Source organism: Mesoplodon densirostris, chromosome 3 (assembly GCF_025265405.1).
Source record: "Mesoplodon densirostris isolate mMesDen1 chromosome 3, mMesDen1 primary haplotype, whole genome shotgun sequence".
NCBI classification, from domain to species: domain Eukaryota; kingdom Metazoa; phylum Chordata; class Mammalia; order Artiodactyla; family Ziphiidae; genus Mesoplodon; species Mesoplodon densirostris.
In genome coordinates this window covers 114626082-114645298 of record NC_082663.1, presented here as the reverse complement: position 1 = coordinate 114645298, position 19217 = coordinate 114626082, and the positions used below count along the sequence as shown (strand labels likewise).

At 36.5% G+C, this 19217-nt stretch overlaps 1 protein-coding gene and 1 non-coding gene across 4 annotated transcripts in view; both read right to left on the bottom strand.

The window, feature by feature from the left end:
• The window catches only part of SEC24A (SEC24 homolog A, COPII coat complex component), a 69167-nt gene that overhangs the window by 4802 nt on the left and 45148 nt on the right, over positions 1–19217 (bottom strand). For all 3 annotated transcript variants that reach the window (XM_060093370.1, XM_060093371.1, XM_060093372.1), the window contains 8 exons: positions 18540–18660; positions 18064–18222; positions 12280–12453; positions 9052–9162; positions 7244–7419; positions 3493–3630; positions 661–765; positions 243–335 (listed from right to left, as the gene is read on the bottom strand). In XM_060093370.1, coding sequence (XP_059949353.1) covers positions 243–335; positions 661–765; positions 3493–3630; positions 7244–7419; positions 9052–9162; positions 12280–12453; positions 18064–18222; positions 18540–18660 — 1077 coding nt within the window. The remainder of the gene's footprint in view (positions 1–242; positions 336–660; positions 766–3492; positions 3631–7243; positions 7420–9051; positions 9163–12279; positions 12454–18063; positions 18223–18539; positions 18661–19217) is intronic.
• Positions 16911–16983, bottom strand: TRNAR-CCG (transfer RNA arginine (anticodon CCG)). Its single transcript has one exon. It is a non-coding gene; the product is annotated as a tRNA-Arg (tRNA).

The following is a 19217-nucleotide window of genomic DNA, read 5'->3' as shown; positions in this document are numbered from 1 at the left end:
ACAGAAACAAAAGAGCCCTAACATTAATGTCAACAGCAGCAAACTTTTTTGGCCATTAACTAAATTCCTTACTTTCTCCCTAAAATAGTACACACACATAAGAGTAAGTCAGTCAAAGATGAAAAATAACCTAAAGAATGCCTTTAAAATATAGCTATGATTTCAAAATAGGATGTTCATGTTTTTGCCACATTTGAAGTTCCTTTAAGCCTATTACAATCACTATAATTACATAATCTTACCATAGTCTGTGGAATTAATGCATAGTTTTCAACTCCTAGAACTTGACTGAGAAAATTCTGTCCACAATTTCTTCCAACCCAAAGCATTAGTACCTAGGGACGGGAAGAAAACTATTTTGAGATGTAGCTTAACAGTGAACTGTTGACTTACCTTTAACCACTGACTATGTTTCAAAAGACCAGAAAGATGAGTACGTTTACTCAGATTGTACAGCCTTCAACTGAAGTAATGATAACTACCATTTACCATGATGAGACATTTTATGCTTGGCATGAAAGGAGACTATGGAGGGATAAGTGGCTAATACAAAAATATACAGATTAAATAGCATATAATCTGTTAAGGAAGAGAGCTATTAAGAGGAATGAAGGTAGTAGTATGCAGAGAGGAGAATCCAGCGCAGTCAAGACTACTCACAGAGCCTGCATCCATGAGGAAAGCTCCATCCCTGCTCAGCTTCTCCACTGAAAGCTGAAGAATAGGTGGCTGAGGTATAGTGCGATCATTGATGTTGATTGCACCCTAAAGAGTTAAGCAAAAGATTAAAGCTTTTAATCATGTACCACAATGTTCACTGCAGCAGTATATACAATAGCCAGGACATGGAAGCAACCTAAGTGTCCATCAACAGATCAATGGATAAAGATGTGGAACATATATACAATAGAATATTACTCAGCCATAAAAAGAAACAAAATTGAGTTATTTATAGTGAGGTGGAAGGACCTAGAGTCTGTCATACAGAGTGAAGTAAGTCAGAAAGATAAAAACAAATACCGTATGCTAACACACATATATGGAATCTCAAAAAAAAAAAAAAAAGGTTCCGAAGAACCTAGGGTCAGGACAGGAATAAAGACGCAGAGGTAGAGAATGGACTTGAGGACACAGGGAGGGGGAAGGGTAAGCTGGGACGAAGTGAGAGATTGGCATGGACATATATACACTACCAAATGTAAAACAGACAGCTAGTGGGAAGCAGCCACATAGCACAGGGAGATCAGCTCGGTGTTTTGTGACCACCTAGAAGGGTGGGATACGGAGGGTGGGAGGGAGAAGCAAGAGGGAGGGGATATGGGGATATATGTATACATATAGCTGATTCACTTTGTTATAACAGCAGAAACTAACACAACACTGTAAAGCAATTATACTCCAATAGAGATGTTAAAAATAAACAAATACATAAATACATAAATAAATAAAGTAAAAAAAAAGATTAGGGCTTTCCGGGTGGCGCAGTGGTTGGGAGTTCGCCTGCGGATGCAGGGGACACGGGTTCGTGCCCCTGTCCGGGAAGATCCCACATGCCGCAGAGCGGCTGGGCCCGTGAGCCATGGCCGCTGAGCCTGCGCTCTGCAGCGGGGGAGGCCACAACAGTGAGAGGCCCGCGTAATGCAAAAAAAAAAAAAAAAAAAAAAAGATTAAAGCTTTTAGATACAGGTAATAGGGAGCCACAATTAAACAAACAAACAAAAATTTTAATGAGTGTTACCTCTGAGACTTTGGAACTTATTTAGGTAAATCACAATTATTCATATTTAAATATAAAGAAGAGGAAGAAATATGTATCACTTATCTAAACAAAGTCACCATGAATCCCAAAAAAGCCAAAATAATTTCTGATCTTAATTATTATTTTAAAAACTAATACAATAAATGCAATCAATATCACGTATCCTGACTGGATAAATGACATTAGTGAGATCCAAATAAAGTCTGGAATTTAGTTAATAATAACAGATGATTCCGTGGCTTAGATCAATGTACACATCCTGAGGGAAGAGTAAGTCTAATGCAAATGCTTTTTTCTCCAATTTAATATTTATTAAGGCCAGAAATGGAAGGTTTTCATTTATAATTTAGTACTGCCATCTTAAAACACACACACACAAACACACACCTTTAAATATTTATAACTATTCATTTTTGACCAAAAGTTGATTTAAGTACTAAAACTTGGTACTTAATTAACCTTATCTAAAGGAGAAAGTAAATAAAATACTGACCTGTCAAGGGGTACTACCTTGATAAGGCTTTAGCTCTACCAGGAACTATTAATCACAGCACCTTAAGACCTCTGGCCTTAGGGTGTGTGGGCAGCAAGAGAGACTATAACTTAAATACAGCCATTCAGAAATTAATGTGAACTAAGAAAAAAGAGCCTTGTCCTTCTCTGGTGATAAAGATGGGAAGCTATCAGTGGCTCTGTTTTCTAGTCTTGTAGAAAAGGCCAATCTGAAAGAATGAGGCAATGCAAGAGAGTCTATGAATATGAGCTAGACCTGAGTTGAGTTATACCCTAGCCTTCCGTGTGGTTTGTGTTTGAGTGCCACATCAGTCCCCTTTCCTTCCTAAGCTTACTTGCAAAAAAGAGAGTCCTGATAAATACACCACTGAAAGTCCTAGTAGTGCTTGTCTTTGAATGTATATGAGTGATTTATTTTTCTTCTTTCTAGTGGCTTCCATATTATATACATCTAATATATTGCATTTGTATTTTTATGTTAATTTGCCTCTTTTTTAATGTGAGAAAAAGACAGGTCCAGTTAGTTGAACTTGTCAAACACAGGATTAATCTTGAGTTATTATTTTTGTAATACAAACTAATAATGTCATCAACAGTTTTCATTTGCTAAAAAGTTACCTCAAATTTCACAGGCAATTTCTCCTTTATTATGCAAGGTACCCTAAAATCTTTAAACTCCGAAAAGGTTTTAACCAAAATATTACTTCCAACATATATATCCTAATTTGATCACAATGAGGGAAGGAAGGTTATGATTTAACATTTTCATGCTTGTAGCTTTAACCCAGGTTAATTTCCTATCAAGAGAAAATAATGTTTCAACTTAGATAAATATTTTCTCTTTAATTCAGGAACACCATTACACTAAACATTGACCTGAGGTATTTAAATTAAGTGTAATTTTACTCTAGGGATACTCCTTTCAGATCAATTTGCTTAAATAAATAAATCATAGGTTGCTCTGGTCAATCTGACAATCTCTTCATTTACTTAGATCTGCTCTAAAGATTTGTCTTAAATAAACAGTAAAGTTTATTATTTTAATAACTTAAATAAAGGTACTATTTTCAGGAGCTTCCCAAAACCAGAATTTCTTTATATAGGAATAAAATGAAAAGCTTTAAAAAAGAAAACACCTTTCTTTATTTCTGCAGTGGATTCAGTATAAATAGGCTTATAAACCTTCAAGTAAAAGCAACTAAAAAATGAATCAATCTTACCTCATCTGAGAGATTGTCAACTCTATACAAACTGGGATGAGTTGTGAGCATAAGGTAAACCAAAGGCTGATTTTTCACTTGACACATAGCAAAAATGCGTTCATCTAGACATGCATTTGTCCCAGTCTGAAATGATTTCTATAACAAAATAATACACCCCCATTAAAAAAAAGAAAAGGTATTCAACAAATACATATAAATTTTGCAAATATCAGTTTTTAAAAGAATATCTTTAGACAGAATTAACAAATTTACCGTTAATTATTCTTTCAAAAATATATCTTGGGACTTCACTGGTGGCACAGTTGTTAAGAATCCGCCTGCCAATGCAGGGGACACGGGTTCAATCCCTGGTCCAGGAAGATCCCACATGCTGCAGAGCAACTAAGCCCACAGCTACTGAGCCTGCACTCTAGAGCCCGCAAGCCACAACTACTGAAGCCCGCACGCCTAGAGCCTGTGCTCCACAAGGAGAAGCCACCGTATGAGAAGCACGTGCACCAAAACGAAGAGTAGCCCCTGCTCACCACAACTAGAGAAAGCCCACTTGCAGCAACGAAGACTCAACACAGCCCAAAAATACACACACACACACACACACACACACACACACATATATACCTTAATAAGTCACACACATCTATTAAATCGTGGCTATATCCTCTCCTGAAAGTCTTGACAAATTAATTATCTGACCATGGCAAAGTCATTTAATCTCTCCAGCATTTGTTTCCTAATCAATGAAATGGATCTAAACACTCTATCTACCATACAGCAATAGTGATGTAAAAATCTAAATAACATAGCAAGAGGGATAAAGTTATATTGCAGATGACAAAATAAAGACATGTATGAAATATGAAGGACCAAAGATCTAAGTTTCTGTAAAAGCTGGGTGATGACTAATGGTGGTTAACTATCCTTGTTTCTCCCACAGTTAGAGAAATTAAATAACGTAACAAAGCTCACAAATCAATCAGGAAAATTAATAATTTGAAGACAACTGCTTAGCAGAATACAGATAATAAGTAATTGTGAGTTTCAACTGGAATATTAGCTCCATGAAGAATAATGAAGTTCTGAGGTAAGGTTTTAGCCATTTCTACTGATGGAAAGGAATAGAAAGAGACAGAGAGATAACAGCAATGAAAGTATGCCTTAAAACAAATGCACTGGGACTTCCCTGGTGGTCCAGTGGCTAAGACTCTGTGCTCCCTATGCAGGGGGCCCGGGTTCAATCCCTGGTCAGGGAACTAGATCCTGCACTCCACAACTAAAGATCCCGCATGCCGCAACGAAGATCTTGCATGCCGCAATGAAGATCCAGTGCAGCCAAATAAATATTTTTTAAAAAACAAATAAAAAAACCCAAATGCACTGACTATAAATAAGCAAGAAGAGAAAAGGTTCTTAAAGAAAGAGTACTATGGGAAATGAAAGAAGTTCCATTTATTCATTCAAAAAATATCTACTGAGTGCCTACTATGTACTAAGAACTGTTCTAGATGCAGGGACAAAGTGGTAGACAAACAAGTTAAAAATCCTTGTCTTTGTGGACAAAAATCCTAGTAAGGGAGAAGTAAATAATAAACAAGCAAAATATGTGGTATTTCAGTGTTAAGTGCTATGGAGAAAAACAAAGGAAGAAAGAGAGATAAAGAATGTCAGGGTGGGATGGGATGAGAGTACTGCATATTAAATGGGGAGATGAGGGAAGGCAGGCCTCAGTGAAGGACAGCATTTAATGAAACACCTGAAGAGGGAAGAGCTCAGATTCTTAAATGTTAAAATTTAAGTATTTATGTAACCTCTGTGCATTTACATTATATTCAGAAGTGGAAATACATAATTTGAGTTAAAGAAACTAGAAGTAGATTCAAAAGCTATTTCTATCAATGTGTAACAGGTTGCCCTTCTTGCCTGGAAGAGACAACATACACCTGACAGGCCAATGCTGGAGTTCAGAAAGTATACAAATTGACAAGAGCAGTCCTTAATTCATCCTGGAATCTGGGATGGTTCCCCAGGTGATCTGTTAACATGAACTTTTTAATAAAATATTATAAGGGAAAGTTATACCAAGTCTACAAGTTAAGACATTTTTTATTAACTGAAGTATGGTTAATTTACAATGTGTTAGTTTCAAGTGTGCAGCAAAGTGATTCAGTTTCCTCTTTTTCAGATTCTTTTCCAGTATAGGTTACTTTTTTTAATATATAAATTTATTTTATTTATTTATTTTTGGCTGCATTGGGTCTTCGTTGCTGTGCACAGGCTTTCTCTAGTTGTGGCGAGTGGGGGCTACTCTTCGTTGTGGTGCATGGGCTTCTCATTGCGGTGGCTTCTCTTGTTGTGGAGCACGGGCTCTAGATGCAGGCTTCAGTAGTTGTGGCATGCAGGCTCAGTAGTTGTGGTTCGCAGGCTCTAGAGCACAGGCTCAGTAGTTGTGGCGCACAGACTTAGTTGCTCCGCAGCATGTGGGATCTTCCTCAACCAGGGCTGGAACCCGTGTCCCCTGCATTGGCAGGCAGATTCTTAACCACTGCGCCACCAGGGAGGCCCAGTATAGGTTATTATAAGATATTAAGTATAGTTTCCTGTGCTATACAGTAGGTCCTTGTTATTTACCTATCTTATATATAGTAGTATGTATGTTAATCCCAAACTCCTAATTTATCTCCCCCCCAATCCCCGCTATCCCCTTTGGTAACCATGTTTGTTTTCTAAGGACATTATATTTTGGACATTGGATAAATAAGCCTCCTCCACCAGGCTAGAGTTTCCCTTTTTTCTTTTTTCAGGAGCCAGGGGTATGGGCAAAAGGTAGGCAGGGGAGACAAGTAAATAATAATATATTAAAAAAAATAAATAATAAGTATATTTTTTAAAGTCCTCTATAAATAAATATATGTACAAGGAGCTACCGGGTCACAGACAAAAGGCAACTGCCAGAGAGACAACATTTGAGCTCAAAGACAAGGATAGGAAGGCATAATGCAGATCATGGAAATAGGTACACATGTATGAGAAGGCATTTCTAAGATTAAGAAATGAAATGTGGGACTTCCCTGGTGGCACAGTGGTTAAAGAATCTGCTGGCCAATGCAGGGGACACAGGTTCGAGCCCTGGTCCAGGAAGATCCCACATGCTGCAGAGCAACTAAGCCTATGTGCCACAGCTACTGAGCCCATGCACCACAACTACTGAGGCCATGCACCTAGAGCCTGTGTTCAACAAGAGAAGCCACTGCAATGAGAAGCCCGTGCACCGCAATGAAGAGTAGCCCCCACTCGCTGCAACTAGAGAAAGCCCGTGTGCAGCAACGAAGACCCAGCACAGCCTAAATAAATAAACAGTAATTGCATTACAAAAAAAAAGAAATGAAATATGGCTGAAATATTGTAGGGAGCAGGAAGCATCATAAGAGTCTCGTGTATGACTTGTTGCTCTAGTGGTAAAATATACAGTTCCTGTTTTGAAAGACTGGAAAACTGATCATTTGCATCTTTGATAACATCAGTGAATACTTCATCAGTGAGCATCTCTTACAAAGAAGGCACATACTTTAAATCAGTATTTTGTAAATTTTTTTTGGTTACAAATCCTTTAAGATACAATAGGAGTTAAGGTCCCTGTCCTCAGAAAACTTAACTGATGTAAAGTTATATATACAATGTTTAGTGGTTCACAGGACAAAACTTTGGTTGTTGACATTTTCACTGTGTTAGTTTCTGATTCTGATTCTTTTACCTGTTTAAGGAGAGCCAACACAAACAGTGGGAAAAGCCGCAAAGAAAAAGGAACCATAAGTCCATGCTGCTGGTTACTTAGGACTGAAGAACGATAAGCTGAAAGAGAGTCTATGACAGCATTCACTAGGGCGTCCCGAGCATCACTCAGACTGGCAGTCACAGACCTGTCAACAGCTAACAGAGGTTGAGGTAGGGACAAGAGAAAAAAGACAGAAGTTTAGCTACCCCACTGTTAAGGAAAGAAAAGTTTTTTTAAATTATACAAATTCTCTCTCAACTTATTACATACACAAGGAACCAAACATAGCAGTTAAAAGCACATACTTTGGAAAATCAAACCAACCTGTGTTGAAATGTTGTTCTGCTATTTCCTAGCTGTATGAATATTTGGCAAGTAATTTAACCTTCATGAGCCTCAGTATCCTTACCTGTAAAATGGGAAAACTGTATTTCGCCAAATCTAAGATGTTATTAATTGTAACCCACCATTTTATTTTATGTATCATTGAGAAAGAAAAAACTCTGCAATTAAACACACATGCTTTCTTAACACAGAGAATTTTTATTTCATATTTATTGAAAGAACTCTTGGCTATTTAGATGATCTTCATCATCTGTCATGCTACTGTTTTATGCTTTTCTTTATACTCAAAAAATTTCTTCAATACTAAAAACACTATAATTGTTTTGAAGACTTTTCAAACTACAACTAAACTCAATTCACGTATTACCAAAAATACACTCAATGAAGTGATGTTATTAACTGCTATGACCAAATTTGTACATAAGCAAGAAAGAATGAAGACTACTGTTACCTGATCAACAGTAACTCTAAGACTTTATCAACTGAAGACATCTTGATTTTAAAGATTTTGACAAAATGTGAAAAAAGTGCATATTGGGATCAACCAAATTTAATAACAGAAGTAATATTTGTTGTGAAGATTTTTTTTAAATCCACAAATACTGCCTGATATATAGTTGTTGCTGAAAATAATAATAATCACACTGTTACCAAAACATACCAGTTCAACAAAATATAAAGGCAATGACCCTCAAATTTCTTAGGTCACAATTTTTAACTTTTGACAACACATGAGACTAAAGTGAGGTTAGATTCTTTACCATGTTCCATTAAAGAAAAATTTTTCCAATAGGAAATTCAAGATAATAGGTAATTATTCCTATTATAGGCAGATTTGAGTTTGAAGCAAATGGACCCACTGGTAGTCATCCCTGAAGGAGAAAGGGAGCAAGAAACAAAATGATGTTAAGCTCTATGTATTTGAAAAAAGGATCCAAAAAAAAAAAAAATCCAAGAAAGCAACTCTATCTGAGATGGAAGACATTAAGGAAAACATGGTTATTTAAGTCCATAGCAGGCAGATTGTGAGGCAGAAAACAGTTTAGTGGTTGCCTAAGGCCAGTGAGGGAAGAAGGAGGGAGTGAGCAGTAAGTGTTAATGGACATGAGGTTCTTTTCGGGGTGACGGAAATGTTTTAAAACCGGATTGAGGTGATGGCCACACAAATCTGTATATATACTCAAAACAATGGAATTGTATACTTAAATGGGTTAAGTGATTGTTATATCACTTATATCTCAATAAACTGAAACTACATATCAATAAAGCTGTTTAACTTAAAAAAAAAAAAAAGATCAGGTTATCTGCAGCAGATCCATTTACTTAGCAGGCACACACCGGATCCAAAATATTGAAATCATAAAGCTAATTATTTAAAGGAAAACAAAACTATGTGGACATTTCAAATGTTACTACTTGCAATAGGTGATAAGAATTCTTACCCATATTGGCCAATAACCCTGAAATTGCTTGAACATCAGCTCCAAGAAAGACTTCATTTAGAGTTGAAACTACTGGCAAACACAAAGTATGAACACGAATTCTTCTTTCACCTTTGGACAAATCACACAAATGACAGTGAGGGACAGCACTATAAAAAATAGTTTGTATTAAAGTTACTCGGAAAAATCAGTTCTTCTCAATTTGGAACCAAACAGGGTTATATATAGTAAGCAGGGATAGTATCAAAACTTTAATTCGTGAAAACTCCAAAGCATTATTTCTTTTATTTTTTTTTACTACAAAATTATTTTTCTTCAAGGTATTACTGAAAAGACCACAGGGATCATATCCAAATGATGGTAACATGCTTGCTTCTTAAAAATTTCTTTTCTGAATTTTTTGGTTACTTTATCCTTTTTCGTAAACACAATTTTGGGAAAATATACATACTGAAGGACAACACTACTCCAAGATGTGTTCTAGAGTTTGTTTTGATATTTAAAGTCCAGAGAAATTTTATGTTTCTTTTTAATCACAGGAAAAAAATTTAAAAGAAATAGACTAAAGTCGCTCAGCACAGCCAAATTATAAACAAACAGACAAACAAATAAAGCTTTCATAAAAAAAAAAAAAAAGAAAGAAATCAACTAATAGTCACAATACTTCCTCTTTGGTAATTACCCACAACAATAAAAATCAATAAACACAAGAAACAAAAATGAAAATCTTTTGAGAGCCATAAGATATCAAATATCATGTCAATCTTTAAAATTTCTAATGAGCAAGACCTTAAACCACAAAGAAAAAGAACAAGTAAGAAAACTAGAGAGGATACCCACACTACAACCTGCAGGGACACATGAGGACTAACGAAATTGTATCTAGGAGCTCATACATATTACTTTTAAAGAGAAGAAGTGATATCTACAAAAAAGGGTAACATTGTTTAGTGCTTCTAGTCTAGATAAAAACATTGATAACTAAAAGAAATAAGATACAATGTTTAGCCTATCATATTGGCAACAACAACTATTACACACATAGATACAGACACACACAGATACATGCACACAAAATCAGAGGCTGAAATGAAAAGGGCACTGGATGGGACTACAAATTGGTAAAATATTTCTGAAAAGCAATCTGACAATACCAAGATTTTTCTAAACAGTTGATCTCTATACTTTTTATTTCCAATCCTAGAAATCCATCTTAGGGAAATTTTCAGAAATGACGAAGATTTGTGGACATGGATAGATATTATAATCACATTTTCCATAAAAACAAAACATTAGAAATAAACTAAACTTCAAATAGTAAATATATAAAAAGATATCCAATGTTAGTTATTAGGGAAACATGAAATAAAACTAAAAGTGGTATCACTATACTTGATTAAAATGGCAAAACAGAAAAACAAAACAAACAAAAAACCTCAAACCAAACACAACAAACAAAAACTAAACACTGATAACAGCAAATGCTGGTGAGGATGCAGAGCAGCTGGAACTCTCATACACTGCTGGTGAGAATGCAAAATGGTACAGCCACTTAGGAAACAGTTTGGCAACTTCCTAAAAAGTTAAACATAAGCTCACCATACAACGTAGCCATCCATCGAAAACACTGAAAAAGTATTAACCGAAGTGAAATCACAATTTATGCTCACACAAAACTCCACATGCAAATGTTTATAGGGGCTATATTTGAAACTGCCAAAAACTGGAAACAACCCAAATGTACCTCAACTGGAAAGTGAATAAACAAATTGGGTACAATGGAATACTACTTAGGAATAAAAAATAACTACTGCTGGATGAAACAATATGGATGAATCTCAAATGCACTATGCTAAGTGAAAGAGCCAGATTCAAAAGGCTACCTACTGTATGACTCTATTCACAAGACAGTCTTACAAAAGGCAAAACTACAGGGTCAGAAAACAGATCAATGGTTGCTAGGGGCTGGGGATGGGAGAGAAATGACTACAAAAACACAAGGAGATTTGAGGGGTAATGGAACAGATTGTGATACCTAAATTGTGGTGGTGGTCACACACACATTTGTCAAAACTTGTGGAACTATATATTAAAATGGTAGATTTTACCATAGGTCAATTATATATTAGTTTTCTTTTTTTTTTTTTTTTTTTTTTTTTGCGGTATGCGGGCCTCTCACTGTTGTGGCCTCCCCCGTTGCGGAGCACAGGCTCCGGACGCGCAGGCTCCGGACGCGCAGGCTCAGCGGCCATGGCTCACGGGCCCAGCCGCTCCGCGGCATATGGGATCCTCCCAGACCGGGGCACGAACCCGTATCCCCTGCATCGGCAGGCGGACTCTCAACCACTTGCGCCACCAGGGAGGCCCTAGTTTTCTTTTTTAATGTTGAGAAAAATCAATGAGCAGAAAAAGGATTGGGATGTTCTTCTGTCAAATAAAACATGATACCTAGAGACAGAAATCCATCTTTCACATTTATAGTATGCAGTATTACAATCATAGTACAAAAACTGGAATTCCTCATACTAAAGGTTTTCATTGAAATATCTGTATTATACACTTTTTATACATTTTGGTGGGGCTGTTAAGGTCAGTAGACATAGCACAGAAACACTCCCAAAACCTTTTTTAAGGAGACAAAACAGAATAGGGTGAGAGCTGTGAATCTTTAAAATAATAAAAATAAATTTAACCAGCCTTCACATCATCTTTAGGACAAAACACATTATAAATTAATTAGTACTAAACAAATTATACCCTTAAATAGTGTTTATCTTCCATTTGAGCTCCTTCAAAATTTAACTCAAACGTCACCCTCTGTGAGACCTTTCCTGGCAGCCCTATCTTAAAAAACCATCCCCTCAGTACTTCTTAAACCCTTCATCTGCTTTCTGTTTCTCCTTAACTGATATTACTATGTAACATACTACTATTTTACTTATGTATCCTCTTTATTGTTTGTCTCCCCTACTAGAATAAGCCTATGAGAAAAAGGTTTTTAATTCAGTTTTATTGACTGTTGTATTACCAGAACATATTTCAGACACTAAGTAGACTCTCAAGGAGTTTATCACAAGCCATAGACTACATGGCCAAATCAAAAATCTTACCTTTGCTATATCATTGTGCTTATAGTTAACAATACGGTATTTTAGACTTAAATTTTGTTAAGAGGATAGATTTCATGTTATGTGTTTTTGCCACAGTAAAACAAACAAAAAAACTTACCTTTGCTGGATGTATACAAGAGTGCTGACTGAAAGGAAACCAACTGAGTGTCAGTAAGACTCTCTTCCACTGACATCTGTACTGCATACCCAGCATCTGGGTTTACATTGGGTAAAGACAGTAAGTCTGTGGACCGAACAAAGAAGTTCCCATGGAAAGTATGAATGGAAAGACCTAGAAAAGAAAAATATATCAAAATGATTTATATACACCTACATATATTTACATTTTATCCTTATCACTTATCAGAATAGCACAGAGTAAATTAAAAAGTTTAGATGTGATATTGTGGTTTATAAGAAATATATACTTGGTCTTCACCAGTTTCTGGCACAGAGCTCCTAAAACCCTTAGAATTCCCTAAGTGTTGAGAGTCATAAAGGTATCTTTTGCTATGTTAACAAAGTGGATTTTGGAAAGCACTTAGGTAACCTAAGGATGGGGGCTGGTTGTCAGAGGATTCAACCATATGATAAGAGGGTTAGATCTTCCAGTTCAACCCCCCACCACTACCTCCAGGGAGGGGAGAGGCGCTAGAGGTTGAATCAATCACCAAATGTCAGTGATTTATCAGTCATGACTATGTAATAAAGCCTCCATAAAAACCCAAAAGGATGGGGTCCTTTAGAGAGCTCTGGGATTGTGAATACGTGGAGATTTGGGGAGAGTGAAGCTCTCAAAGAGAGCAAGGAAGCTCCAGAAGCTCCATGCCCTTTCCCTTTCCCTATATCTTACTCTATGCATCTTTTCTATTTTGCTGTTCTTGAGTTATATCCTTTTAAAATAAACCAGTAATCTAGTAATTAAAATGTTTCTCTGAGTTCTATAAGCCACTCTAGCCAATAATTTTAACCAAAGGAGGGATTCGTCGGAACATCCAATCTATAGCCAGTTGGTCAGAAGCACAGGTAACAAACTGGACTTGCAACTGGCTTCTGAAGTGGGGTGGGGGGGGAAGGATGGGAGACGGTCTTGTGAGACTGAACCCGTAACCTGTGGGATCTGATGTTAGCTCTACATAGACGATGTCAGAACTGAGTTAACTGCTTGGTAGTGTGGAGAAAAACAACCCACACATTGTAACTGGAAGCAGAACCATATTAAAGAATACACAGTAGTTAGTGAGAGTGGGGAAGGAATAAATGATATCTTCTTAAATGAATTCAAATTTTCAAAAAACTTTTTTCGATAATAATTTGGCAATATCTACCAAAATTCTAAATGGGTACTTACTTCAACTCCAGTTATTCCATAACTAAGAATTTATCCTAGAATATTCTCATAAAATATCCTCATAACAGTGTTTCTACTAACAAATCTCACAACTGGTATTTGCTCATACTGACAACTCAAAAAGAAAAAAAAAGAATTTATTCTATAGATACAATTAAGTGCCAAATTTATATGTGCAAAAAAAATTAAGCATAACAAAAAAAATCAGAAATATCTTCAATGACAACCAGTAGGAAAATAACTAAATTGTGATTTTTACATTCTACTGAATACTGGGTAGAAGTTAAAAAGCATGAGAAGTTAAAAAGCATGAGACAGACCTACATAAACTAATATTATTAGATCTTCAAGACTTGCTGAAAACATGTACAATGTTATTTATGCTACTACACTGTACTATATATTTTCCATGGAGAGGTACATATGTATGTAAATGTATAGAAAAACTTAGCATTACCAAAATGTGGTTATAGTGACTACATAGGATGGAGTGAAAGTGAAGTAACACACACACAAGCTTATACAAGAGGACTTTAGCTTTATCAATAATGTTTTCATTTTTTACAAATAACAGGTATATACTTTGCTTGTGAAATAAAAACCAACTTTACAACAGTAATCAGGAAAAAAAGGAGGATGTAGTTCTGTACATACGAAAACAAAGTATATACAGAAAAAGAAGCCAGATGTGATCCTCGCTGCCTTTTTTTTTTTTTTTTTTTTGCAGTGTGTGGGCCTCTCACTGTTGTGGCCTCTCCCATTGCGGAGCACAGGCTCCGGACGCGCAGGCTCAGGGGCCATGGCTCACGGGCCCAGCCGCTCCGCAGCATGTGGGATCCTCCCGGACAGGGGCATGAACCCGTGGTCCCCTGCATCGGCAGGCGGACTCTCAACCACTGCGCCACCAGGGAAGCCCTCTCACTGCTTTTATTTGAAGGCGAAAATATATTCCCATGCTTATATATGCACGGGAAAACTTTTTCAAGGGCATATGAGAAACTCTGAGGTAGACTATCCTGGCTTAAGTTTAATTTCTCATTTTATATCTTTTTGTACTGTACCTTTTTTTTGTAGCTTTACCAAGAGCATATTATTTCATGTAATATGAATTTAATGTAATTTATCATTAAAAGAGAGAGAAACCTAAGCAAATTAACCACAAAGATTTAGTAAATTAAGCACTCTAGAAAGAGGGCATAGGTTGGTTTCTATGTCGAAGTTCTTTATGCAAAGTTAGGTACATATAAAATAGCTTCTGTCCTGCCAAATAGAAAAAGTCTTAAAAGCACTTTGAGGATGTACATTCCCCTTAATTTAGAGCCAATATCTGCAGAAATAATCATTTCTGAGGTCCATCTATCTTGAATGAATGGGATACAAGAAATGGGCCCTTTAAAACATAAATACTAAAAAACTATTAGAATTAACAAGCAAGTTCAACAAGGTTGCTGGATACAAGATCAGTATACAAAGAATTAATTATATTTATAGGAGAAACAAATTTTAAAAATAATTATATTTAAAATATAATGGAAAAAATATTTAGGAATAAATTTAACAAAAGAAATGCAAAACTTACATTCAGAAAACTGCAAAATTTCTTGAAAAAATTAAAGAAACATATACCATGTTTTTGGATGGGAAGACTTATTATTGTTAAGATGCCAATATTCCCCAAATTTACCTATTATAATACAATTCCTATCCAATACCAGCTGGCTTCTTTGGAGAAATTGACAAGATGAAACTAAAATTCATACGGAAATGCAAGGGACCCAGAATATCACAACAATCTTGGTAAGGAAAAGAAAAGTTGGGAGAACTCATACTTCCTAATTTCAAACTTACTACAAAGTCACAACAGTCAAGAAAGTTTGGTACTGGCATAAGATAGACATAGATTAAAAGAATAAAATTCAGGTGCTTCCCTGGTGGCACAGTGGTTGTGAGTCCGCCTGCCGATGCAGGGGACGTGGGTTCGTGCCCCAGTCCGGGAGGATCCCTCATGCTGAGGAGCGGCTGGGCCCGTGGGCCATGGCCACTGAGCCTGCGCGTCCGGAGCCTTGCTCCACAATGGGAGAGGCCACAGCAGTGAGAGGCCCGCGTACCGCAAAAAAAACAAAAAAAAAAAGTTCATAGCAAGGGACATCCCTGGCAGTCCAGTGGTTAGGGCTCCATGCTTCCACAGCAGGGGGCGTGGGTTCGACCCCTGCTTGGGGAACTAAGATCCCACGTGCTACACAGCGTGGCCAAAATTAAAAAAAAAAAAAAGTTCATAGCAATACTATTCATAATATCCAAAAAGTGGAAACAACCCGAATATTCATCAACTGATGAAAGGATAAACAAAATGAGGTATCTATACAATGGAATACTATGAGAAATAAAAACAAATGAAATATTTTTAAGGGGGGGGGGTAATGAAATACTGATATATGCTACAACATGGATGAATCTTGAAAACATTAAAGTGTATGAAGCCAGTTACAGAGGACCTCATATTGTATGACTCCATTAATACGAAATATCCAGAACAGGTGAGTCCAGAGACAGAAAGTAGACTGGCAGTCGACTAGGTGTGGGAATGAAAAGTGACTCCTCATCAGTACAGGGTAGCTTTTGGGAATGATGAAAGTGTTCTAAAATTGATCGTGGTAATATCATGGTGAATATATTTAAAACCACTGAATTGTACATTTCAAATGGGTTAATTGTATGGTATGTAAATTTTATCTCAATAAAGCTTCTATTAAAAAAGGAAACAGAATGCTATTGTGGAAACTGATCGGTTATGGGTGACACCAATATCTGTGTGCTGTTTGGAGATGTGGCAACCTCTTAAGTGTTTATCTGATACATCATTTGACACGTCATTTGATCAACAGATTTTAACATCTATCTAGTGGACAGGTTTGTGGATCCTTATCTTTTGATGCCTATTTTTTGCTACATATTTCACATAATCTTTCCACTGTAAAAAATTACTGCTTCATACCCTTTTACAGAGCAGTAATATTTTAAAATCTGAATAAAAGAGTAGAAACAGGTTGATAATGTAGAGAAATGAAATATCAAGAATTATAATTTCCCACTTTCATAAGAAAATAGTTGTCACATTTAGCAACCACAAAACATTTATCCTGAAAAACATATTGAACATACGCATTCTGAAACTGTGAGACTATTTCCAAAGCAACAGTGTGGAAAGGTATTAGTAGCAGGTGCAGAATGAGAAGAACACAAACTAAAAGATGCCCTACTTCTGGAGAGGATGGTGGTGATGGCTGCACAACAATGAGAATGTACTTAATGCCACTCAAAATACTTAAAAATGGTAAAATGGTCAAATTTATTTTAATTTTTAATTTTTTGGCTGCACTGTGCATGTGGGATCTTAGTTCCCCGACCAGGGATTGAACCTGAGCCCCCTGCGTCGGAAGCATGGAGTCTTAACCACTGGACCACCAGGGAAGTCCTGTAAAATGGTAAATTTTATGTCATGTCTGTTTTATCACAATTTAAAAAAATAGTTGTGGGCTTCCCTGGTGGCGCAGTGGTTGAGAATCTGCCTGCCAGTTCAGGGGACATGGGTTCAAGCCCTGGTCTGGGAAGATCCCACATGCCGCAGAACAACTAGGCCCATGAGCCACAACTACTGAGTCTGTGCATCTGGAGCTTGTGCTCTGCAACAAGAGAGGCCGCGACAGTGAGAGGTCCGTGCACCGCGATGAAGAGTGGCCCCTGCTCGCCGCAACTAGAGAAAGCCCTCGCACAGTAATGAAGACCCAACACAGCCAAAAGTAAATAAATTAATTTTTTTAAAAAAAGAAAAAATAGTTGTAAAAAAAAAGATCTTCCACTACTACTGTTCAATAAGTGGAATAAAAATCCATCAGTAATATGTTTTATTTTCTTTGGAGATATTTTTTTCACTGAGATACAATTCACATACAAAAAACCCCACACTTTTCAAGTGTACAATTCAGTGGTTTTTAGTATATTCAAAATAGTCCCTAGGGCTTCCCAGGTGGTGCAGTGGTTAAGAATCCACCAGCCAATGCAGGGGACATGGGTTCGAGCCCTGGTCCGGGAAGACCCCACATGCCATGGAGCAACTAAGCCCATGTGCCACAACTACTGAGCCTGCGCTCTAGAGCCTGTAAGCCACAACTGAAGCCCGCACACCTAGAGCCCGCACTCTGCAACAAGAGAAGCCACCGCAATGAGAAGCCCGCTTGCTGCAACTAGAGAAAGCCCGTTTGCAGCAACGAAGACCCAACACAACCAAAATAAATAAATAAATAAATAAAATAATAAATTTTAAAAAATAGCAATTCCTATTAAAAAAAATAGTCCTTAGTTTTTCAATGTGTCTTCTCTATTCTTAATTGCATAGTCCATCAAAGTACAATACCTTAGAAGAACAAATCTTTTTTTTTTTTAGAAGAACAAATCTTATGAGAAAAGAATAGGTGAAAATATGTATGTAGTTATTCATATCAAAAGCAACATTTACGCCTTTGTAAGTGTAAAAAAAAAAAGTGCCCCCACCTTTGGTACACCGAATCCTCATGACTGCCTCAAAGCCAATCTTCCGAGTGAGGTATCTCTGTAGTTCCTTCTGTAATTTCTGCACTTGCACTGGGTTGTGCTGATGGTGGTAAGAGGGATAATAATAGACACTACCTGCTGAATACCGAGAAATACAACCTGGAAGAGAACACATACTCCTTTTAAATTCTGCCATTAACTACTATTACTACACCAGAGTAACTACAAGCATTTGAATCAATCTTTCCTTAGCCTCCTAAGATATTGGCAAAAAAGAATTATTTCATCCCTTTAAATAGTAATAGAGAAATTTCTCTATTATAAATATTCAGAGTAAGACTATAAGGTTTATTATAAACTAAACTAACTTCCCAAGGGAATAAGAATTCTTTCACTTTGTCCTCTCTTTAACACATCATCATAAAAATACCATTTTGACATTCACATGAGAAAAATAATCACTAGGAAGAACTTACCCAGAGAAGCCAAATCAGAATACTGTCCACTGAGAAGGAATAAGTCAACAGCTACCTGCTGACCAGAACAGTCCAAGGCTAATTTCTTATAGAAGTCAGTTGATGGTGTCAAGTGAATCTCCTATTCATAATTACAAAGAGAAAAAATTTTATATCATTAAATTGTCATAAAATTTATTCAGCTATCCATATATACCAAGGGTTAACAATTATCCTTGGGCAATCTACAAAATCCTTTTGTTTTGTGATATTTCCTCTTTTTTCAGTATGAAACATGTCCTGCTTAAGAATTTACTATTTTGTTTTACTTTTAAAAAGAAATACACCTATTATATGAATTTTGATAATCTATTAAATGTTTATTATGCTGGAAGCTTCTAAATTCATATGTAATACTTTTCATCTATCATAAGAGATGGGTACTATCCATATTTTCATTTTATAAATATAAGGAAAAAGAGGGGCAAAGAAATTATGTAACTATTCAAGCTCACACATCTAAAAAGCAGTGAGATTTAGGCAGACTTATTCCAAGACTGACACCTTAATCATTACAGTATATGGCCACACTATCATAATCTTTTGAGAAATACACATCTCAAACTAAGTTTACACACACAAGGTGCTCAGAAGCAATCCATGGCAGTCAATATACCAAACCATGACTACTTTTTATTC